Below are 24,863 nucleotides of genomic sequence, written 5' to 3' on the forward strand. Positions count from 1 at the left end.
TCCCCCCATGTGGCAGCCCCCTTTGCATGAGTAGTACACAAAGAGGGCTAGAGAGCTGACTGATCGTGATAGGGCAGGCACTGAACACTCAGAACAATTATTATAATATCAGAAAAATGATTTATACAGCCAGGCGTGTGCCTGTCTCATTTTGCCGCCTCAGGTGAAATGGGGAGGTGCCCCCCAACTGCCCCCAACCCTGCCAAAGCCGCGCTTACTAGCTTCGAGCGAGATCTCACAAGGTCCCAGGAGAGCTCAGGAGAGCACAGCCCTGGCAGCAGGACCACACAAACACACACGCACACACACACACACACAGAGAGAGAGATTCTGCTGCCCACAGCAGCTGCTTGCGTCTGTCTCATGAGTGGGCCGGCTCTGTCTACAGGCACTGGTGGTGGTGACAATGAACCACTGAACTCGCTGTGGGCCTTGTGTCTGAATTAGTGCTGTTTCTCCCCACCGCCTTCATAGTATTTCTCCTTCCTGTTTGGTTTCAGTTCCTGCCTCTGGTCCTCACGTGGCTGCCTCTACTTATCAGGACTCCAGAAACCAGCTCCACCCAGTGGGAAAGCCGAGGGACCCCAAAAAGGCCGAACGTTCCCGGAAGCCAAAGGCCTTCCAGACCATCTGCAAGGAGCGCCCCCACTCTCTGGTGGACCTGCAAGCCTACAAGGACACAAAGATCCTGGTGGCCAAGTTTTTGGAGCACTCGAACTGCAACCTCCCCCCAGAGGTGCGTCATGTGGTGAACAGCATCCGGTCGGTCATCAAGTCTGACGAGCGGCACATGGAAGAAGCCATCTTCAGTGCAAACATCATTGACCAGGTGGGCAGCTCTAACCTTTTGGTTTGGGTAACGACAGCCATGGCAGAATCTCCTTTTTCCATGGCAGTTTGCTGCTGGATACCAGTCACTGGGGAACAACAGATCGAAGGCCGTAGCCGGGGCAGGCGGAGGGCAGCTGACACCCTCCAGACTAGGCATCTCTGCGAAATCACTACTTTCAAACTTGATATTGAAACTAGTCACAGTTAGGTTGCTTTGAGCTCAGTATCAAAGTGGGTGCACGCAGCTTGTATCAGATTCCATGTACATTTGTGGGATGCCCCAACCCCTTTTGCATGGCACTGACAACATTACAGATGTGGCCAGACAGTGACCAAGCAGGCAAATGGGTCCGGCCAGCAAAGCAGAAGTGGGGGGGGGGGGCAGAGGTGAAGGCAGGCAGGCAGACACAGGCACTCATATATGCACATTCACACTATCAGCCAAGCAGCCACAAACTCAGCAGAGGAAGCTTCATGCAGGCAGGAAGTTAGGCACTCAGCCCTGCAGGAATGTTCAAGTGGGCTGGCAGATTCACACACAGAGAAACACACATTAGAGGAGATTGGGATGTAGATAGGCAGGGCTAGCAGAACGAGGAAAAACAGTCTGGGAGGCATGAAAGAAGTAAACTGACTGGGAGAAATTGGGGGGAGGGGGTTGCCACCACCTCAGAGAAAACAAGGCAAACAAAGTTGGTGGGGAACTGAAATGAAGGTGGGGAAAGATGCAAGTAAGAAGCTGGTTGATTCTCCAGGGGTTGCTAAACTACAACTCCCATCATCCTTGGCAATTGGTAACACTTGCTGGGGCTGATAGGAATTGTAGTTTGTCACCATCCAGTTTCCTACCTTCCTAAGATGTTGGATGCTGCACCAGATTATGTTCTCTGTTTCATTGTTTTGATCGGTGTACTTTGTTTTGTTTTTTTTACTTGTACGGTTTTGTGATGGGCTCCTGGCTAAGGAATAAAGATCACAAATCTGTGATCTATAGTGACTCAGAGGTAATTTGGGGGTGCAGGTTGTCCCACGGTGCACCCCACAGAGTGCAAGCAGGTAACTGGCTCAACTCCTTAAACTGCAATTTTGCATCCGGCTCTACCCTGCCCCCTTTGTTTTGCACCAGGCGGTGGCTCTTGGGGCTCTAGCTTTATAAAAAGCAGCAGCAAATTTTGCTACAAGCGACTGCTGGAACCACCAGGGAGAAGCTATTCCACTTGCCTTGCCCCACCCCTTGCCTCAGACCCCTAAAAGGCGGAGCTTCTGTTTAAGTACTTTGTCTTGCTGTCTCAGTGTTTTTGTGGGTCCAAAAAGCAGAATATGAATAATGGAAAAAGTAATGTAACATCCCGCCCCAGAAGTCTGCAGTCTGCCCACCGCTGCCTCTGCTCTGTATCTAGCTTTCCTCCTTGCTCTCAACTTGTTCCTCTCCTCTTTCTCTGCAGGTGATCACGAGCTCCCGACAGAATGTGGATACCTCAAGAAAACGGCTTCAGGAAGACCTCCACCTACAGAGCTGTGGGGCACTGAGCTCTCCGGTGGCCTTTTTACGCAGGGCTCACATCGGCCCCAGCTTAGAGAGGCCACACAGTTTAATCGGAGTCTGTCGAGAAACCATCCTTTGACAAAGTACTGTGGCTGCTCCATGGAGGAATATTCCAGCTCCGCTGCAGGCCTCTGAGGGAGCCAAGCATCTTGGGGGTGGGGTGGGGGGGCTTTAAAAGGCTAAGCAAGCCCAACAGACACCCCAGAAGAGTCTTCCTTTCACGGTCCGGCTTTGGATCTTAACTTTCAGTGGCACAGCGCCCCGGTTCCTGTGGCTGCATATTGAAGGGACTCATTTTGCAAAAGACCATTGGTTTATTATTTAACAAATGAACACAGACACGTACTTTTTCTCATTCAAAGAAGTTGCTTTTAAAAGTTTTGAATGATATGCTTGCGGTTGGAGGGCACCCCCCCCTCTGTTGCCAAGCTGCAATGACCCTGCTTTACAACTTAGAAGTTGTATTTTATTCACTGTACCTCAAAAGTGTTTTAACTAATTCTGAACAGTGTTTTAATAAAAAGAAAAAAAAATGTATTTCTGGACACTGCATCTTCCAGAATTGATTTTCTGCAATCAGTATGTGGATTTTCTGTTGGGTTTCTGGGGGAGGGGGGGGGGTTGATATGCTTATTGTCTATATCTTTCCCCCGCCCCCTTTTGGCTAGCTGATGTGCTGTTTCCCCCTTTTTAAAGATATTTCTGCTCCACTGATATTGACAATTCTAAGATTGAACCCAGGATAGTGGGATGGGGCACTTGGACCAATGCCCATCATCCCTGACCAGTGACTGTGTTGGCCACAGTCCAGAGTCTGGCAACATCTGGAGTGCCCTATTCTTCTAAGTTACAAGCTGGATTCCTGGGGAAAGCTAAGTGCCTTATTCACGGGCTGGGGGGTGGGGTGGGTAATTGAGCTCATGCCCCTTTTAGTTGGCAGTTGTGGACCAAACCAGAACCAGTGCTCACTGCAGAGCTGTCCTATGGGGCTTGGGACTGGTTCCAGGAAGCAGAAATGCCTGTGCGAGAACTTAAGCACTTCTTCATCCAGCACTTGTGCAGCTGGAACACTTGGGTCCTCCTTGCTGCAACAGAAGCTCATTCAATAGATGGCAGCGCCATCTCTGAAAATGCTTTTTCAGCTCTGCTATTATGAAACTACAGTGACCTCCAGTGGAAGCCCAAGTATTCAAGTGACTAACTCGCACTCCCTCAAAATCTGCAGTGCTGATTTCTGGAGGGGAAGATGAACGGTGAGCAGGAAGTATTTTCTTCTGCAATGTCACTTCAAGATTAAACCCCAGTGGCTGAAGCCTGCGCTCTGCCTCAGCACTGCTACTGCACAGCCTCTCTTGGAACACGGCATGGCAATCTTGCACAAATCCCCTTGGAGGAGACAGGAGCTGTGCCCCCAGCCACACGAGCTGGTCCTGGTGTCACTGCACCTGCTAAGCGAGGGGTGGGGGACCTTTTCCCACGCAGAGACAGAACCCCCGTGGTGAGAACCTGTTGGCAGCGGGTGGGGCCAGACCCCCAAGTGAACAGGTCAGTGAGGGAAGAGATGTGACCGGGGGGGGGGGTTGCTGGGGCAGTCCAGATTTGGCCTGTGGGTTGAAGGTTTTCCATCCCTGCACTAAGCAGACTTCAAAAACAAACGAAAGAAGCCACAGTGCTTTATTACTCCAAATTTATTAGCGAGTCTAGATTATTTCTCTCCTAGGGTCACCTGCATGCAACAAGAGATCTACGGCGTTACTCCTTGAACTACAGTAATCCTAAAGCTTTTCTGTTACTGCATGGTAAGGCTTCTTTAGTCACAGTGTATTATTGTTTTTTTCAAGGCCTTGGCCAAAAGGAGAGAGAGAAATCAAGACAAAAAAGGTTACATCAGTTGACATTTATCTCATAATGAACACAACATTACTAGTACTCGGTTTATCATCTCCACAAATTCTAATACTGTTGATGGCGATGACTTCCCCATTTGCAGCCATCATTTACATTCAGACCACATGTTGGCTCAGAAGAAAAACAAGAAAAAGGAAACAGGATTGACCTTAAAACTACAGTATTTAAACATGGCTTTCTGGTAGTAAACTCAAGTTCAACCAAAGAGGAATAGATGGAAGGTTGTGGGATATTAAAAACTAGGAACCCCATGTACCCCATATGCAAATCCATAGGAACAATTTCAGTCATTAAAAAACTTCAGTTTCCAAACCATAAATTTACTTGATCTAAATAAATATCCAGCTTTATATTGCGGCAAGTCTTTTGTTATTTTGCATCTGGGTTTTTGTTTGTTTGTTTTTTTAAAAAAAAAAACCTCCATCGCCCCACCAGCCCCCACCCCTTGTTCCACACTTAAAGTCACGTTTCATCAAAACTTGTTAACACGTTACACTTGTCAATAAGAATACCAAGGACGACAGTAGCTTTTCATTGGATTAGCATCAGACACTCCACCCCCAACCCCAGCTCCCAACCAGAAGTGCATACATTCTTGGTCATTTTGAAACTGGCCTGCCCTCACTCATCTCCTCAAATTACACAGGCAGTTTTGCCACATTGCTTAAAAGCAGCAGTTGTGCATACCTGGGACGGGCATGCCACAGCCAGTGTTCAAATAAATGCCACAAGCAGAATCCACCAGCAAGAGGGATTGCCTGCAACTGGATCCCAGGCATCACACCAGTGGGGTTTGCACAGGGGGCGTTCGTGGTGGATGCCATCCTATGCTGCCAGCTTCCACAGGGAAAGGGCTTTGTAGATGATGTTGCAAAATGCTTCCATGTATTGGAAAGGTGGTGTCAGTTGGTTATTGGTCCATAAGCAACAGATTCATCTTTTGGCAACAAAATGTTGTTTAAAAGACAAAGAAATGAAGAAGAAAAAGGCAAAGAAGCTGGATCTGTCGAGTTTCCAGAATATATCCACGAATTGGTTCAAACCCTTTCAGTTCCTACAAAATACAAAAATTCCCCTTGAAGGTTCTAGAATGGCTGGCATCATTCAGTTCTTTTGATGAGAGTTAGATGTACAGTGGTGTCTCCTGTCCCGTTAGCAGCCTGAACATTGCTGCAGGCATTGTCTTCATATGAATCTGTCAAGTAGGCGAGAAGAGAATTGGCAGCGGTTAAGATCTGCTGTGTTGAATGTGGCAGTATCTTCGCCCTATGCCCTCACTGCCTTTGGCCTCACTTGACCAGGGTGCCATAAATCCACTGGTGGTGACGCTTGTGATTGTGTTGATGACATCAGTGATGCCTGTAAACAAAATCACTTGCTGCGTCATAGCCAGTAGGATTAGACACCACCAGTATGGACAAAGGAAGGCAATGACAGTGAAGGCGAAAAAGGAAGATTCCCACGGAGAAGCAGCTGGGAAACAAGCAAGCATCAAACCGTATCCAAACAGCAGCAGCCTGGATCAGGGCTGTGCCAAACAGTTCATAATTTCAATATTCAGTCTGAAACCAGCACCATCAACACCCAAACAAATTAGGGGTGGGTGCGGCTAACTCACCATCCTTCACTGGCATGTCCTTGCCTTCCTTTGCCCATAGTTAGTCCCCCTGCAGTGCACCATGTGATTTTTTTTTTACACACTTCTGTAACATCATCACCAAAATCACATGGGTCACCACAGCCAATAGGATTTTATGTGTGTTGGTAAGTGAGGTCAAGGGCAGTGAGGGCATAGGGGGAAGGTGTCACTGGCACTGTTGCCTGTCTTCTCAGTGGCACTTCAAAGGCAGGTTGCAAAACAGCACAGGGTCCTCCTCCTGACCTCCCTAAACGGCTTCAGCCCAGTATACCTGAAGGAGCATCTCCGTCCCCATCATCCAGACTGGACACGGAGGTCGGAGGTCTTTCTGGTGGTTCCCTCATTGCGAGAGGTGAGGTTACATGGAACCAGGAAGAAGGCCTTTTCAGTAGTCGCTCCCGTCCTGTGGAACATTCTCCCACCAGATGTCAAACAGATAAACAGCTATGTGATTTTTAAAAGACATCTGAAGGCAGCTCTGTTCAGGGAAGTTTTTAGGGTGTGATGTATTGTGCTGGGGCAACCCAGTCAGATGGGTGGCATATAAATAATAAATTATTAGATTACAAGATTCGAGATTAGAAGACATCAAAAAGAGAAAAAGAGTTTTTAGGAGCACAAAAGTCCTGCAGGATCAGGCCAAAGGCCCAGTATCATGTACACACAGTGGTCCACCAGAGGCCCCTGGGAAGCTCAGAAATTATCATTACTTTCATTAGGTGCGTATAAATATTGCTAGCTAAATAAACAGGCAGGATCTGAGAGCAACATCAGCCTCCCCACTTGTGACTCCCAGAAACTGGCTGCAATACGGCCTCAAACAATGAATGTGGAAAACTGACAAGACATATGTCCCGCTCTTATCGCTGACTACTGGAGAGCATTTCAAACGTTTGGGCAGGCTCCTGTCTGTGCCAACTCAGTCATACCAACCCAGAATGCACTTGTGGGGGGTTGAGCACAGATATCTGAAAATACCTTGACAGCACAATCTCCTTGCACGTGGAAAACAAGTCTTCCTACAGACCTATCATGAGCACAGTAATTACCATCTGGGGATGACAATGCCAGTTGCAGGTAAGGGCTGTAGTACACATGCAGCGTCTGACTAACTGTTCAGTGCTTGTCCAGACAGGGCAAAATACATTGGTTTTGGAACTAGTTCAGAGCTAGAGCTTAGTGACCCTAGAATTGCTTCTTTAAACTAAGTATTGTACGTTGTGTTTTTAACATTTTGTTGTAAGTCGCCCAGGTCAGCTATATAAATGTAGTAAACAATAAGAATCTCAAGAGAAAAACAATTCTAGAGAAGGACCCCTCCCTGGTAAGAATGCTGCCTCTCTGGGGTTCTAGTGCTCTTTGATATGCCTTGCATCGTATCAATCTGGGGGTCAAATGTCTGAATGTGTTGGCATGCAAAAAGAAAAAGAAACCACACCCTGCACACAGAAATCTTGATGTCGGGAGAAAAGGCGCTAGCTCTGCCCTCTCCCTGACATACTTTCTTTCTGTAGATCCTTACAATCCTACCATAAGGATGGTATGCAGGCATTCTGCTTAGAAGGCATTCATTTGATGTTAGAGACAGAGAAGGGACAAGGGGTAGATGTTGCTTCCAAGGCCTCTGTGTGCTCAAATTAGTGTGGATAGGGACACCAGATTAAATAAATTCTTCCCTTCCAGCACACTACCTTGAAATTCCCACTTTCCAATTTCTCTTTAAAGGTAAAGGGGCCCCTGACCTTTAGGTCCAGTTGCGGATGACTCTGGGGTTGCGGCGCTCATCTCGCTTTACTGGCCGGGGGAGCCGGCGTACAGCTTCCGGGTCATGTGGCCAGCATGACTAAGCTGCTTCTGGCAAACCAGAGCAGTGCACGGAAACGTCATTTACCTTCCCGCCAGAGCAGTACCTATTTATCTACTTGCACTTTGACGTGCTTTCAAACTGCTAGTTGGGCAGGAGCAGGGACCGAACAATGGGAGCTCACCCCATTGTGGGGATTCGAACAGCTGACCATCTGATGGGCAAGCCCTAGGCTCTGTGGTTTAGATCACAGCGCCACCTGTGTCCTCTTTAGATCTTGACAAATGTTTACACATCTCATGCCTGTTTTACAAGCCTGCTCTCTTCAGTCAACTATCTGAATTCATCAAACTACCACAACGTATGAAGACAAATGATCATTGTGCTTTTCATGCGTGAATCTACTGATTTCCAATACTTGATTAATCTTCTCTCCTAACACTGAAATTGAATAATGTATCTGAGTTTTATTTTTTAAAACACACACACACACACACACACACACACAATCCAAACACACAATCTTTCTGGAAAACTAGATGAAAAACAGGCAAGGCCACCATCTTAGATTCAGCCTACTGTTGGTTTCCTGGAACACAAATTACTTTTTCTTTCCCTTTCCTCCAACAAGGAGAAACTAAATCTGTTACAGTCCTTTAATATGGGGAAAACATTCTGCTCTGGAAGCCTCACCTCTCCCACAGAGTTCGACAAAGCTTGTACAATCTTCTCATGAGCCGTGGCAACGACACTTTGACCGTTGATCTCAATGATGCGATGGCCAACCCTGACACCACCTCTCTCAGCTATCCCACCTCGCATGAGACTGCAGATCTGGAGAGAGAAAGAGGCAGAGAGATTAACTTTTTTTTAAAGGTTGTGCCAGGTGTCCTGCAGAACTAGGAGGAAGGTCACAAGCTTTTGCCCTTGGGCCTAGATGTAAATGCATAAGACGAGCCCTGATGGATGAGGTCAATGGCCCATCTAGTCCAGCATCCTGCTCTCACACTGGCCACCACAGATCCTGGTGGGAAACCTGCAAGCAGGACCCAAACATAGTGAGCCCTCTAGTGGCCTGCAGCTACTGGTATTCGGACCATGGAGGCAGAGCAGAGTCACCATGGCCAACAGCCATCAATAGCCTCTTCCCCTCGAGGTGCTGGGCTTAAGCCGGGCTTTGGGAAGGAGGTGTGAAATTGAACATGATCCAGTGGGACCAGATTTTCAAAACTTTATTGTTATTTACACCTCCAGTGCCCCCCACTGCCACCTCCTTGCCTCTTAGGAACCCACTAGGGAATCACTGCCCCCCTCCGCAGGGCACAGTGCCATCCCCTTTGCGAACTACTGCTCTAAACATTTTATTTCAGTTTTGGCCCAGGTTAGGGGGGAAATGGTCTCCTTGCCTTATACCTGTCAATGCTCTTTTTCCTCGTTTGTTGAATTGTTTGAATAAATATGCAATTGTTACTGCTTTGAATTTTATTGTGTTAGTATCTTCCTTCGTGCAGACTGCTATTCTCAATAACGCCTTTTTGTAGGGTAGGATGGGAAGCACAGTTTATGGAACCAAGGAGGTGGATTTCCTCAGAAAGTTTGGGAACCAGAGGATCAGATTCTAGACCACCGTGAGGGATTGATTCCCAAGGCTAAGTTTGCTGTTCAGTCTAAATACTGTATCCATCTCTCCCTCCCTCCAAGTTGGGGCCTGGAATCTCTTTCTGACTCCTAGCTTTATTTAGCAAGGAAGGTTTGCAACATAGCACAACACAGTTGATAGGTGGGGGGGGGGGACGTGCAGAAAACTTTTGAAACATCCCCCTGTTCTTTAGGCTGGGCATCAACAGCCCTGAATTACTTCCAGGTCAGTTAGTGGGAACAGACCAAAAGCAGCAGCTGGAGATGACAAGGAGCCAACTCATCAGTTCAAGCCTGAGGAAGGGGGACCCAACTGTGCTTCACAGACCTAAGATGAACACAGCTGGCTGGCTGGCTGGCAGGAAATGCCCCAAGCTCTTGTGGCGAGATCTCCCCTCCCCCGCCCTCTCTGTCTCAGTCCCTCAGCTGCTGGGCTATCTGTTGGAAATTCCCAAAGAGATCCCAAACAACTTGTCATCTCTGGGTCAAATGCGTGCACAATGACAGCATTAAGTTCACACGGGTGAGTGTTTCATCAGGTCCAGTTTAAGATGGGAATGAATCCAGCCTCCAGGATGTGGGACTAGATGGGCCACTGGCCTGATCCAGCAGCCGGCTCCTCTTAAGTTCTTGCCGTTTGCACACTTCTCTGGACCTCATGGTGCAAGGGCATCTCGGCTGCATCTTTTGAGAACAGGGGCATGCATGGCTTCATTATTTCTCCAACTAGTTAGTTACCTAGGACTATAGAGCTCTTTTTCTTTATCAAGAATGTGCTTCCCTTCATAAGCATCAGCTTTCTTGCTTCATACTCGGTCTGAATGCCTTCCAATCCAAGATGTGCTCCAAGCAACGCTTCATTTCACTGAAGGTAACTTTTGCTCCATACGAATGTCATATGCTAACATATGCCCAATCCAATGGGATAGGGTGAGGGGTGAGGGGGCTGTGGCTCCAGGAGCAGAATTCTGAGGGGGCGCAACCCAGCACCCCCATGACAGGCTCCTTGCAGAGGCTGCATGGCTGAGCTCCCGGCTGCCGCCTTCTGGAGCCATGGGGAGGCTAGCCAGGCCTTCAGAGCTGCAGTGGCGCCTCCTTCTCCTTGTGGCCAGTGAAGGGATGCCCGCCCCAGGCAGAACTCCTGCTGGCCGGAGCCCAGACTTCTCCTGGCCTACGCTGGCCTCTGCCATAGGGGTGCAGCGAAATATATCTGTTGCCTCCTGCACAATGCCCAAAAGAGGGTTAGGAGGTGCAATGCTTGCTTGCCCCAGGTTCTGGCAATGCCCGCTACACCACTGACCCTATCTCCTCTTTTTCTTAAGAACTTCGTGGGTTCTTAACTGTCTAGATCAGCCTTTCTCAGCCTATTATTGCTAGTGAGAAGAGCCAGCAGTCAGGGATAAGAGGAGTTGTAGTCCGACTTCCGGTTTGGTGCCGGTCAATGGCGGACGGGAGTCCGACGGCTCCGTCCTCCGGCAGGCTATAGGGATTACCGTGCCTGCGCCACGGGTCCCTTAAAGCCACGGGAAGAGCGTCCCGTGGACTGTCAGCTTCGTGGGTCCCAGACGTGCCGTCTCCGCTCCTGATCGACCCTCGTAAGGGGGAAAATCAGGCGAGCGAAGCTCCGGCACGGGACTGAAGAAGCGACTGCCTTCGGAGGATCAAAGCAGCGATCCCGCCAGACTCGAGCACCCGGCACTTCCGACATAGAAACTTCCAAAGAAACTCTGTAAGTAAAAGTTTTGGACTATTTGACAAGTTTGGAGAACACTGCTTGCAGAGGAAACTTTAAAAGGAAGCCTGTTCCCTTTGAACTGTTTGCGCGAGCTTGGTAGCGCTAAAAGATCAAAGCCGCGACTAACGGGAAAGTTTTGCGAACTCTGCCAAACTTTTTAAAAGTTGATTAAAAGTTGTTTAAAGGATGTTTAAAGACTTAAAAACAGTGGATATGGCAAAAGAAGACGCCCCTCGCCCTCTGGATTAGGATTCCGGGTCAGTAGCGGGCTGCAATACATTGTTGCCATTTTTTCTTTGTTGGTGTTTCAGTGACTGTTTACCAGTGGAGACATTTTGACTTCTTTGTAACCAGATACAAGTTACTTCACGGATTTGGTGGCAACACTGCAAGTGAGAAACTGTTACTGGCTTGGGCTATTTAAAATAAACCCTTCTTGGCTTTAAGGATTTTACTACTTTGGAAAATTTGAACTCTTCGCCTAAAAGTTGGATTTTTGGGACTGGTGTGGGCTTCTGGCTCAGCAGGCTCTTTGTTCTCAGAAGTGAGCTGCTGGCCACCTGGTGTTTACTTTTGGGACTGTTGGTCTTCTGCTGTGAATGTCTGAGATTGTTACCACAGCAACTGGAGTGACCTTGAGATTACAATTGCAGAGCCCACAGGAAATGGACACTAGATCTAAAACAGCTGGTTCTAGCTCTGCACAAAAAAGAGGCTCTGTCTCCCTAACTCTTCAGGAACAAATGGAGAAATTGGTTGCTAGTGTGGCAGAAATTGCAGCAGGACTGAAAAGTGTGACTGAAGGGTTGAAGCAAACACAAGATTCAGTTTCATCAGTAAATACAACAGTGAACTCTGCAATAGAAAAACTCCAAGTTGATATAAAAGCTGATATTAAAAATTCCACGCAGACCCTGGAAAAATCAATTGGGCAAATCGAGGAGAATGTAAGGAAGAACAGAGAAGAAATTAATAAAATTGGGCAGGAGGTGACTACTTTGAAAAAGGACTCTGAGGAAATTAAAGTGGTCAGAGAAAAAATAAAAAAGGTGGAGGAAAAATTGGACAACTTAGATTTGGAGCAGATAGAGAATACTGGAACACGACAGAGAACTGTTGAAGAGTCTCTTGCTTTTCTGCAACTTCACCAGAGAGAGGGAAACATCCGTCTAAGGGGTCTTCCAGAACTGGAAGGGGAAGACCTAAAAGCCTATATTGTGGAGCAATTTTCAACATACTGGGAGTTAGAAGAGGTAAACGTCTCAGCACGCATAGTGAAGGCCTTCAGATTCGGACCAAGAGGTTCCAGAGGAAAGAAAAGTAACAAAACAGTCAGTGACTGTTTGATTGTGCTACACGATAGACACGATAGAGACTTCTTTCTGGACTTACATTACAGAAACAACCTGGTGGTACAGCAGAACAAAGTAATTTTTTATAAAGACATCCCCAGATTTTTCCTGGACAAAAGAGCTCCTTACAACGACTTGGTGACTGAGCTAAGAAGAAGAAAAATCTCCTTCAGTTGGGAATTTCCAGAAGGTCTTGCATTTACGTTTGAAGGGAAAAAGATAAGAATAAGGTCCTTGGCGGAAAAGCAAAAGTTTTTGGACAAACACCTGGAACAATTTAAAGATACCCCACTTGATCCAGCACAGTTTTACAAGTTTCCAGAAGTATTTCCACCACCGCCGGGACTACCAGGACCAAGTCAGGATCCAGAGAAAGACAAGAAAGGAGAAGCAACTGGAGGAGAAGAATAAAGAAAGGAAAATGGCGCTCAAGTTAATGACTTGGAATGTTCGGGGATTGAATCAGAGACCAAAGAGACGCAGAGTGTTTTATAGCATAGAAAAGAAGAATTTGGATATAATATGCTTACAGGAAACCCACATAGTCCGACGTCACAGAAGACTACTACAGAACAAAAAACTAGGCCAAGAGTTTATATCATCGGATAAGGTCAAGAAGAGAGGAGTAGTGATATACGCAAAGGAGAAATATAGCCCAAGACAGCTATTTAAAGATGAAGAAGGGAGATACATCGCAATTGAAATCAACGTACAAGGCGAAAAAAATTTGATTCTGGGACTTTATGCACCAAATGATGGAAAGTCGATTTTTTACAAAAAAATACATGACTTGCTGTTGGATTATTTGGACTATAAGGTAGTGTGCCTTGGAGATTTTAATGGTGCAGTTTCCACATTAATGGATAGATCTCAAAGAACTAAATTAACGAATGATGGGAAACTCCCAAAGACTTTCTTTGAAATGGTGGATAATTTGAATTTGGTGGACTCTTGGAGATTAAAAAATCCCACAGAAACAGAGGCAACGTATTTCAGTGAACCTCAGCAGTCATGGTCGAGGATAGACTACATCTGGATCTCGAATGAATTGGCTCCAAAAATACAAAAGGCAGAAATTGGTCCCAAAACGCTTTCAGACCACAATCCGGTACAGCTAAATTTAAAAATGATTTCCAAGGATTCTTTTAGATGGAGAATGGATGACGCATTGATGAGAGATACCAAGCTAGTAGAAAGAGCGGTGAAAAAGATGAAAGAATATTTTCAAATCAATTGGAGTTCAGAAGTGGAGAAAAGGATTGCTTGGGATGCAGGTAAAGCGGTAATGAGAGGATTCCTCATAAGTGAAAAAGCAAAAAAGAAGAAACAACAGAATGCAGAAATGGAGAGACTGTTGAAATTAATCAAAGAAAAGGAAAAAGAATTAAGAGGACACCCCAGATGTGTTAAAACTCAAAAAGAAATTAAATACTTGCAATCCCAATATGCGAATATTATGAACCAGGATATCGAATGGAAAGTGAAAATGATGAAACAAAGAACATTTGAATCTGCTAATAAATGTGGAAAACTACTGGCTTGGCAATTAAAGAAAAGACAAAAGGCAAATGTCATCAGTAATTTGGTAGTAAACGGGAAAAATGTAGAGAAACCGGAGGAAATCAGATGGTGTTTTCAGAGATTTTACAAGCAACTGTACAAGGAGGAGAAGATAGATGAAGCAGAGATAGACCGATTTCTGGAAAAGAATGGATTGCAAAAAGTCCCAGAGGAAAAACTAACAACCCTCAACCACCCAATATCAACACAAGAGATAGAAGATGCAATAAACAACATGCAATTGGGGAAGGCCCCAGGACCGGATGGACTAACAGCAAAATATTATAAGACATTGAAAGATTGGCTATCGCAGCCGTTAAGAGAAATTTGCAACAAAATATTAGAAGGAGACAGGGCACCAGAGACGTGGAAAGAAGCCTTTATCACACTGATTCCAAAACCAGATACAGATAAGACTCTAATGAAAAATTATCGTCCAATATCCCTTTTGAATGTGGATTATAAAATTTTTGCAAATGTTTTGGCTACAAGGTTGAAAAGAGTGTTGAAAGATTATATACATAGAGACCAAGCAGGTTTCTTGCCAGGAAGACAAATAAGTAATAATACGAGAATTATTGTGGACATTCTTGAAAAACTGGAAAGAGACATAAACACAGATGCGGCACTATTGTTTGTTGATGCAGAGAAAGCATTTGATAAAGTATCTTGGATATTTATGAAAAAGAATTTGGAAAAGATGGGAGTTGGAGAAAAATTCTTAAATGGCATTAAGGCCATTTATACAGAACAAAGAGCAAAAGTAATAGTAAACAGTGTGATATCGGAGGAGATTGAAGTTGAGAAAGGAACAAGACAAGGGTGCCCTATCTCCCCCTTACTTTTTATTACGGTCCTGGAAGTCCTCCTAAATATGATACGAAAAGATAAACAGACAAAAGGAATTAGAGTGGGAGAGAAAGAATATAAATTACGCGCCTTCGCAGATGATTTGATGCTATCCCTGCAGGAACCGGAAAGCAGTGTCCCCAGAGCTTTGGAATTAATTGAACAATTTGGACTTGTAGCTGGTTTCAAATTAAATAAGCAGAAAACCAAAGTTTTAGGTAAAAATTTGAGTGCAGAACAGATTCAAAGAATACAAGAAGCCACTGGCCTCAATTTTGGTAAAACTGTAAAATATCTAGGTATCAATCTCACAACCAAGAATTTGAACCTGTACAAGGACAATTACGAAAAACTGTGGATGGAGGTAAAAAAAGACATGGAAATATGGACAAGATTAAAATTGTCGTTAATGGGAAGAATAGCAGTGGTTAAAATGAATGTCCTACCAAGGATGCTGTTTTTATTCCAAGCCATACCAATTTTGGATAAATTGGATTGTTTTAAGAAATGGCAAAAGGACCTATCGAAGTTTATATGGCAGGGCAAAAAGCCTAGAATCAAGTTTAAGATTTTAACAGACTCTAAAGAGAGAGGAGGCTTTGCCCTGCCGGACTTAAGACTCTACTTTGAAGCAGCGGCCTTTTGCTGGTTAAAGGACTGGTTTAAACTAGAGAATGTTGATGTGCTGGACTTGGAAGGACACGATAATATGTTTGGTTGGCATGCATACCTTTGGTATGACAAGGTTAAAATTCACAGAACTTTTAAGACTCACATAGTTAGAAAATCCTTGTATCAGGTTTGGATTAGATATAAAGACTTGTTGGAGAGAAAGACTCCTAGATGGATTTCTCCGGTGGAGGCCAAGGCCTATAAGAGACCGAACATGTCTGCAAATTGGTTAAGATATATGGACATATTGCAGCTGGAAGGGGACTCATTTAAGCTAAAAAGCTACGATCAAGTGAAAAGTCAGGTCCCCGATTGGCTGCAATATCATCAGGTGTATGAAACATTTAAAATGGACAAAAAACTTGGTTTTCAAGTAGAAAAATCAAAACTGGAAACGGAACTGATAGAATCGAACTTCAAGAACCTTTCCAAAATGTATAATCTTTTGCTAGAGTGGCATACGAAAGATGAACTGGTTAAATCGTCAATGATTGACTGGGCGAAAGATGTAGGACATAATATTATGATGGATGACTGGGAGAGATTGTGGCAGAAAGGTATCAAATTTACTGCTTGTCATAGTTTAAGAGAAAACATAATGAAAATGGTTTATAGATGGTATTTGACACCAGTTAAGATAGCTAAGATGAATACCAAAATGCCAGATGTATGTTGGAAATGTAAACATGCGAAAGGTACCTTTTTTCATATGTGGTGGTTGTGCCCAGCGGTAAATGCTTTCTGGGATAAGATTTATAATGAGCTTAAGAAGGTAATGAAAGTTACCTTTTGTAAGAAACCAGAGGCATTTCTTCTGAGCATAACCAACGAAGAGATACCCAGTCAGGATAGAGCCACAACAGCGGCTAGAATCTTATTGGCAAGAACATGGAAAGGTGAAGAGATACCAACGGTGGAAGAATGGCAGATGAAGATGATGGAATACATGGAACTCGCAGAACTGACCGCCAGAATCCGGGACCAGAGGGAGGAGAAGGTGTCACAGGATTGGAAAAAATTTAAAGATTATTTAGTTAAATCGGTTAAATTGAACATTTGAGCAGAATTAAATAGAATCGGCTTTAGTAGACTTATGTTAGATAAAATTGCTAAGAGAAAATTTTTTGTTAAAATGTGTTAAGAGTTGATGTTAAGATAAGGTTTATAGTTGATCAGGTACTTGATTAAGTAAAGTTAAGCATATTAAAAACTTGGGCAAATGTTAACGGAATAAGATATAGAGCTACCTAGAAGATTTATATGATTTTGAAGACAGTGGAGGGAATGGGGGAAGTCCCCAAACAGAGAAGATAGAAACAAGGAAAGTATGAAGATTAGTGTTATCTTAAGGTTTGTATAAGTTTCTTTTTCTTTTTATTGTTATTGTTTGATGTGTTTATGTAGTGTGTTTTTATGGTGTTAATGTTGATGTTTTTGTTATGTTTTTCTTTTGTCTTAATGGAAAATAATAAAAATCTTATAAAAAAAAAAAAAGAGGAGTTGTAGTCCATCTGGGGATCCAAGGTTGAGAAAGGTTTCCGCTGCTCTAAGGCTGGGTTGACTGGGTCTGATTGGAGCTGTGGTGCCAACCATCTGGAGGACTTCAGGTTGGAGAAGGCAGCTCCATGTCAGCTTTATGCAAACTTGCCAAAAGTGAGGGCTAAGGCTTTATCTTGGGTGAGAGTCTGAGGGCTGGCCCCTCTTGCACAGGGATGCAGCCCAGAGCAGATCCAAGGGCACAGGCTTATAAGGCAGGAGTCTGAGGCACAGCATTAAAACATAAAAAACCTGCTAGGAAATGCCTCTCACCTTCAGTAAGTAGATGCTCACAGGTTGGCTCCCCATTTGAAATTCAACATGCATACATGCAATTATCATTATTTGAATACATCAGATCAGAGATCAGACTTGTGGCCCTGTTGACATTGTTGTTACTGGAATCCAGCCAGCAGGGCCAATGGTCAGAGATGGGGGAGTGCAGTCCAGCCACACCGGAGGGCCATGGGATCCCCATCGTCACTTTAGACATATGCAAAACAAAGTCCTTGCCAAGGTAAAATTGAGGCAGCAGTAATGTTTAGCAACAACATCAGAAGCAAAATGCAAGATGTGAAAAACAAAACCCAGGAAGGTTGAAAGTATGGAATGAGATCACACAATGCAAAAGACAGAAATATCACAAATCTCAGTGTGAGAATTGCAACACAGGCATTCCTTTACATATTGCTGTTGTTGTTGTTGCTACTTACAAACAAACAGAGAAACCCCCTCACATAGATTTATTAAAGCCAAGAGGAAAAAGAAAAACATTAATAACACCCCACTCACTTCTAAAAAGCCAAAGATGGTTAAAGGCCAATGACCTGGTTATAGAGGAAAGTTTTTGCCGGGCGCCTAAAGATATGTAATACAAGGCAACTGGCGAACCTCCCTGGAGAGAGCATCCCTCAAACGGAGCCACTGCAGAAAAGGCCCGTTTTCATGTTGCCACCCTCTGGGCCCCCCATGGAGGAGGCACACGAAGAAAGGCCTCAGGTGATGATTGCATGGTCTGGGTCAGTTCCTATGGGGAAAGGCGGTCCTGGAGGTATCGTGGTCCTGAGCCATTTGGGGCTTTATAGGTCAAAACCAGCACTTTGAATTGGGCCTGGAAACTAATTGGCAGCCAATGCAGTCGGACCAGGATCGGTGTAACACACTGAAACCGTCTTGTCCTAGTGAGCAACCTGGCCACTGACTTCTGAACCAGCTGAAGTTTCTGAACTGTTTTCAGAAGCAGTCCTACATATAATGCGTTGAAATAGTATATGAAAAGAATTTCAGTCAGATGACATTCTAGTACTCCAGGTTCAACCTTTAGAAATCTTCCTACTCCTCAAGGCAAAGCTCCTCAGGGCAAAGTGGATCCTTCTGTTTTGCCTTCAAAAGTGCTCGATATGCCCTGCATTAGACATTCACTGAATAGGGGGCATTGTGAATACATCTAACAGCCACTAGATGGTAGCAAACCCCAGTTAAAGTGATACTGTCTTATGGGAAACCTATTCAGAAAGCAATCTGATGCAGCAACTAGGTGACTTCCAAGTATAACAGCTAGCATGAACTTTGAGATCAGGGCTCCTCTAAACAATCTACAAGCAGGCCTGCTGCAGTAGTATAGGAAGGGGGGGCGAAGGGGGCAGGACGCCCTGGGTTCCAGGCTGGAGGGTGTGACACTCTGGACAACAACCCCCCCCCCGCGTGACACCCAAGCCGAGCCCCATGGATGCCGGGAAAAAGCCACACTCGGCAGCGGGGCTCGCAAACCTGCTCAGCACACACTTTGCTGCTTGGGCTGTGGGCCTGCTCACTGCTTTGCTTCGTTCCTTCCTGCTCAGGCTGGGGGCGGAGGGGAGGGGTGGGCTTCTCTTGGGCCACTGACGCCCCTCCCTGGCTCGCCTCCACTCGGTAGCGCGCATGCGCAGCGTCGCTACGCATGCGTTGAACATAGCGGCGTTGCGCATGCGCGCTATGGAGTGACTCCGCCCCCGGGTTTTCCGCCCCGGGTGGCGAAGCGGCTTCCTCCGCCCCTGACCTGCTGGCTAATATGGAAAGGACCCCTTGTCCAGCATCATGTTCCCACAGCGGCCAGCTGTCTGCTGGATGACCTCAAGGCAGGCTGTGAAGCAAGAGTCCTCACTCGCTGTTGCTCCTCAGCAGGTTTTCAACAAGGAGATTGAACTTGGCTATATCATGGCTAGTAATCAGCTATTTGCAGAAGTCATCATAATAACCTGCTTGATTAAACAAAGACCCATCTGGTTCTAGAATCATAGAACTGTAGAGTTGGAAGGGACCACACGAGTTACAGTGAGACGAAAATGTATTTGATCCCCTGCTAAATTTGCCCGTTTGCCCTCTGACGAAGAAATGACCAGTCAGTAATTCTAATGGTAGGTTTATTGTAGCTGTGAGAGACAGAATAACAACAGGAAAGCCCCCAGAAACCCAGAAGACAAAAGTTGACTTCAGCAAGATACAGAGGCGTCATGGCTCTTGAGACGACTACCTTGGATTTTATAAACTGGTGACAATCTAATCCTCCCACTGTCTCCTGCAGATTGATGTGCATTATAATGAGTGAAGTAAGTATTTGATCCCTTTGCAAAAGATGACTTAGTACTTGGTGGCAAAACCCTTGTTGGCAGTTACAGAGGTCAGGCGTTTCTTGTAGGTGGCCACCAGGTTATTTCTTATGCGTTTTGTAATTATGTAATTTTTGGTTTATTTGAAAAATCTCAGTAATAATTTTTTTAAAACAGCAAATAAGAACCATTGTGCTTATCCATCCAACTCTTTTTGAGCAAGGACAATAGTTTTCAAATCCAACAACCATACCAACACTACAAGGAAAAATGAACTTACAATTCCATTCTGTACACTGAAGCCCAACTGGTATTTCAAGTCCGGTCGCTTTATAAGGACAGTGGTGACTGGAGGGCAGCTGACAATGTTCAACTTCACTTGCATCTGGTTCTTAAGACCCTGAAAAATGTTCTCAAGCTTAGCAAGTTCTTTATCACAAACAAAGGAAAACAGTTTCCAGTGGCAGCCACTTCATAGCTGGTTGTGTCTAATGGTGGTTCCATCTTATCCCATTTTGGGGCACCCAAAGGGCTCTTGCAGCTTGTTGCATGGGAAGTGATTTGATTCAAGTAACTGTGTGTTTCATCTTATTGCTCTAATGCAGTGGGGACAGGAGGCGCAGGTCCAGAAGTTGACTCTGCACTCCAGGCCTCTCTCCCTGGCCTTTGGAACTATCCTCAGGCCACCCCCCCCCCAAAAAAAAACACCATCTTGTTCTGCACCCTCCTTAAATGCTTTTGCCTGGTGCAAATGTATACTTGAACTTGGATCCTTGAACTTGAACAGTGGGTGTCTTGGTTGCCTGAATGCAAGAAGTAGAGGCGTGTGAGAAAGGGGGGTATGGCCGGAATGAAGCCTGCCTTCAAGGGAATGTGGCCCTTGGGCTAGCAAGCGTTCCCCAATGCTTCAATTCCTCCACAACCTACCAAATAGGCAGACGAGGCAACAACTAAGGACATGCTTTTATCATCATCATGATTTTAAAAATCCCCCTTACATTTCTATCCTGCCCTTCTGCCCTCATGGAACCCAATGTGGTAGGCATCTGATTCCCAGGCAGTCTCCAAGCCAGGCACTAACCAGAGTGAGACCAGCTTGACTTCAGCAAGACAGAGAGGCCTCATGGCTCTTGAGACGACTACCTTGGATTTTATAAGCTGGTGACAATCTAATCCTCCCTTTGCTGTCGGTAAGACCCACAGTGTTGGCAACATCAAAATTTGTAATTGTAGAATTTCTAGGAAGTGGGATTCCACAATCCACAGGAAAGACCCCTCCCCTCTCATCCCACAAGGATGAGAAGGTAACCCAAACAGTACTTTCCTTCCTTCCGCCCTTCCTTCCTTCAAAATGTTTTTATTAAAATATTTGTCTTGGGTAACAAAAGTACATACAGAGTTTCTGTTTCCAAGTCATAGAGTCCTCCCTACAGGTCATTTACGTTCAGAGTGAGACATTACATACGGTACCTTTATGATTCCTTGACATGTTGCCAGGGGAAGCCCAACAAGACTGGTCCCGTTGATGGACATAATCTGGTCCCCAATGCTGAGTTTCCCTGAACGAGCAGCAGGGGCCCCATTCATCATGTTGGCCAGGATCACTGTGGGTAAAATGGACCCCCAGCCAGACTCCACGATGACCACACCGAGAATCTCACCCTTGTGTTTGGCTATCTGCAACTGCAAAATAAAACAAATTGAGGGAGAATGTTCATGGGAATTCTAGAATTGCAGAATTCTGAAAGAAAGCGTTTGCCCAGCTTAGGGGAAAAGGTGCAATGTTCTGATGGGATCCAAAAGCCCCCCCCCCCCAAGCACTGGACATTGGAATGAGTAGCAGGGAAAGTCCCTTAAGGACAACACGCCAAATATGGGGAATATGTATTTAGGAAGCTGGACCTGCAGTGTAAGAATTTGCAAAGCCATTTTGGAAACATACAGTCAGCCTCACTACCGGTATGTTTTTTTTTTTTAAGATGCAAGACACAGGACACAAGCAATGCATCCTCTATGTAAAGCCACAACAGGCAGCAGGCCCACTCTGTGCAGTGCTGATTGCCCCACAGCGGGAGGCCCATTACTGACTTTAAATATATAAAACTTAGCAAAAATAAATAAATAATCCTACAGCAATAAGGATGGTCATGGGCTTGCAATTCTATGAGAAGGGTGTGCTTTGATCAGGAAAAAAGAAAAGGCTCATTGGTGGGGGAGACATGAAGGGAAAGCGGGAAAGCTCAGTGGGAGGGCACCTGAAGGTCCTGGGGGTGTCCCCCACTTAAAACCCTGAGGAGATGCTGCCAGACGGTGTGGACACAATTTAGTGGACAGGACTCCATATAAGGCAGCTTCCTGTGTTCATGAAAAAAGGTTAAATGTTGGTCTGCCATAGTCAAAACAAAATAAAATAAAAAATTCTTTCCAGTAGCACCTTAGAGACCAACTAAGTTTGTTCTTGGTATGAGCTTTCGTGTGCATGAAGAAGTATCTGAAGAAGTGTGCATGCACACGAAAGCTCATACCAAGAACAAACTTAGTTGGTCTCTAAGGTGCTACTGGAAAGAATTTTTTATTTTATTTTGTTATGAAAAAAGGTGTTGATACTTTACTGAGATTTACAAGTGTGAAGTGGAGCAGAGGGAGAGGAGCCATGGAGATCAGGGGAGGCACCAAAAGCAACAGACTAGCTTAGCCTTCCCCAATTTGGAATCTTCCAGATGGCTTGCACTATTTCCAACAGTCCCAGCCAAAGATTGAGCTAGTTACAACTGTGGGCTTCCGGTTCCGGTCTGCCTTAATGGATGCCACTCCTACAATAGCGGAGACTGTTAGCGAAGGATAAACAAGGATGATTTGAGTGCAATTGTCCTTGCAAGCTCTCCCCAGGGGGGAGTGAGCTTCACTCGCAGATCATCTCGGTACCTGGCTCTCGCTCCGGCATGGAATACGGGAGGCAGGGAGGCACTGAGTGCAAAAGCACTTCGCCTATAGGTAACCCTCCTACGCAGCCATTAAGAAGCAGAGGTAGGTAGTTCTGTTTATTAGAGTGAAATTAGGGCTAATATACAGACGGTGCTGGAACAGATGGGACAAGATCATAAACTGCTAAACTGAAGCAGCTACAAAGCCGTTACAATTCAAACTGGAAAGAAGACTTACTTCGATGTAAAATATGGTATGTGAGGGGGGAGCCTTTACCCTTTCTTTCTACACAAATGATTTGGCAACTCCCCCCCTTGAATGCTAACGAAGTGATAAAAGGCAAGAGGAGATAAAAGAGAACATGATCATATTTATGGATTACAATGAAAAATAGAACTGTGTGAGAAAATTGAAATGGATTTAAAGCATCGAACTTTCACTGTATCGCCATGGGAGGACCTGGATTTCTATCTTTGAAGATCGGATGCCAGATTACTCTCTATCTCAAACAATAACATAAAATAGATGGCGTGTGACGCAGTTGAAATTACAGCCTCATTCTCCGGGAACAAAGGAAAAGAAAGAGCAAAAGAGCAGAAGTAGCAATGCTGTGCAGGACATGATGGAGAACAGGCAGAATGATGAAACAACATGGACAAAATAAACACCACACACAGGAAATATATGGGATACAGAACTCCTCTTGCAGAAACAAAATTTATTAAATGTGCCAATACGAATGGAAGTAAAAAACTTTGGTTCATAAAGGATTTGGTAACCATATATTCCGAAGATCTCTGTCTGAAGTATGGGATAGGTATAAAAACCTATCCTGTGGTGGTTGTCACCTTTGGAGGCGATGAGTTAGAAAAAAACTAATATGAGTGGAAATTGGATTACTTATGAAAAATTATTAAGAAAGGAAGGAAGTAAATGGAAAATGAAGTCATATGAAGAAGTAAAAGAGTATGTAAATGATTGGTTGCAGTACCGTCAAATCAATGAAATGTTTAAGGAAAGTCTGAAAGAAAATGGATTTGATATTAACAAATCAAAGTTTGAAAGTGAAATTTTGAATAATAGTTGTAAAATATTATCTAAAATATAATCTAAAATACTGTTGGAATGGCATTTGAAAGATGAAGAGGTTAAGTCAGTAATGATACACTGGGCTAAAGATTTTGGTTATAATATACAGTTGGAGGATTGGGAGAAGTTAAGGAAAGAAAGCAGAAAATTTACTGCATGTACCACTCCGAAAGAGAATGATGAAAATGATGTATAGATGGTATATTACACCAGTAAAATTAGCCAAAATGTATAAAATAAGTAATAAATGTTGGAAATGTAAAGAGAAAGAGGGAACGTTTTATCGTATGTGGCGGGAATGCAAGAAGGTGAAATGCTTCTGGGAAATGATATATAATGAGATGAAAAAAATGTTGAAATATACATTTATAAAGAAACCAGAAGCATTTCTGCTTGGAATTGTCGGAAAAGAGATTAATAGACAAGATAAAAAATTGTTCCTATATGCAACGATGGCAGCAAGAATGTTATTGGCACAGAAATGGAAGCAAGAAGAATTACTGACGATTGAAGAATGGCAGATAACATTAATGGACTATGCAGAATTAGATAAGATGACAGGAAGAATTCAAAACCGGCGGGACCAGGAATTCCTGAAGGATTGGACTAAATCTGAGAAATATTTGAAAGACAATTGTGAACAACAAATTACGCTAATAGGTTTACAAGAGGTTTTGTAAGGTTAATTTTAGGAAATATTACGGAGATAATTCTGGAAGGTAATAATTAATTATTGTGATAAAAAGTAATAGTGAAGTTGAAAATAAAGAAGAAATTAGGAAATTTGAAAATCTTGAGAAGTGGTTGATGGAAGTCAAAAATATGTATAAGATTAATATTATTGGATGTTTAAAAGAATGTATGTAAAATTTAATAAAAATTATTTTAAAAAATAAAATAAAATTCTCTATTGCCTTTGCAAAAAAAGGAAGTCAAACACTTTGTAGCTGCTGATAAGGGATTAAGATCAAAACTGAATATAAATGGATTAATTAAGACTTCAGAAGCAGGATGAAATAAAATCATCTCAACTTGAAATCTAGCACGTGGGAGGCCACACAAAATGTATAATTGGCTTTATAATTGATATATATTTGAATTGTAATTGAAATTTGAGATTGATAAAATGTGGTTTATACAGTGGTACCCCGGGTTGCGTACGTAATTGGTTCTGGGTTACAGTTTGTAAAC

General features: G+C 44.3%; 2 protein-coding genes across 3 annotated transcripts in view; one reads left to right on the forward strand and one right to left on the reverse strand.

Moving 5' to 3' along the window:
* Positions 1–2,527, forward strand: part of FAM189A1 (family with sequence similarity 189 member A1) — a 179,028-nt gene extending 176,501 nt beyond the window's left edge. Inside the window, exons 10-11 of the mRNA XM_033167057.1 lie at positions 501–829; positions 2,277–2,527. Of these exons, the coding sequence (XP_033022948.1) occupies positions 501–829; positions 2,277–2,456 (509 nt within the window). The 3' untranslated portion in view covers positions 2,457–2,527. The remainder of the gene's footprint in view (positions 1–500; positions 830–2,276) is intronic.
* A 2,182-nt stretch (positions 2,528–4,709) lies between these two features.
* Positions 4,710–24,863, reverse strand: part of APBA2 (amyloid beta precursor protein binding family A member 2) — a 104,147-nt gene continuing 83,993 nt past the window's right edge. For both annotated transcript variants that reach the window (XM_033166730.1, XM_033166729.1), the window contains 4 exons: positions 21,129–21,341; positions 19,939–20,058; positions 8,422–8,562; positions 4,710–5,480 (listed from right to left, as the gene is read on the reverse strand). In XM_033166730.1, coding sequence (XP_033022621.1) covers positions 5,409–5,480; positions 8,422–8,562; positions 19,939–20,058; positions 21,129–21,341 — 546 coding nt within the window. In that variant the 3' untranslated portion in view covers positions 4,710–5,408. The remainder of the gene's footprint in view (positions 5,481–8,421; positions 8,563–19,938; positions 20,059–21,128; positions 21,342–24,863) is intronic.

The sequence above is a fragment of the Lacerta agilis genome, chromosome 13, assembly GCF_009819535.1.
Source record: "Lacerta agilis isolate rLacAgi1 chromosome 13, rLacAgi1.pri, whole genome shotgun sequence".
NCBI classification, from domain to species: domain Eukaryota; kingdom Metazoa; phylum Chordata; class Lepidosauria; order Squamata; family Lacertidae; genus Lacerta; species Lacerta agilis.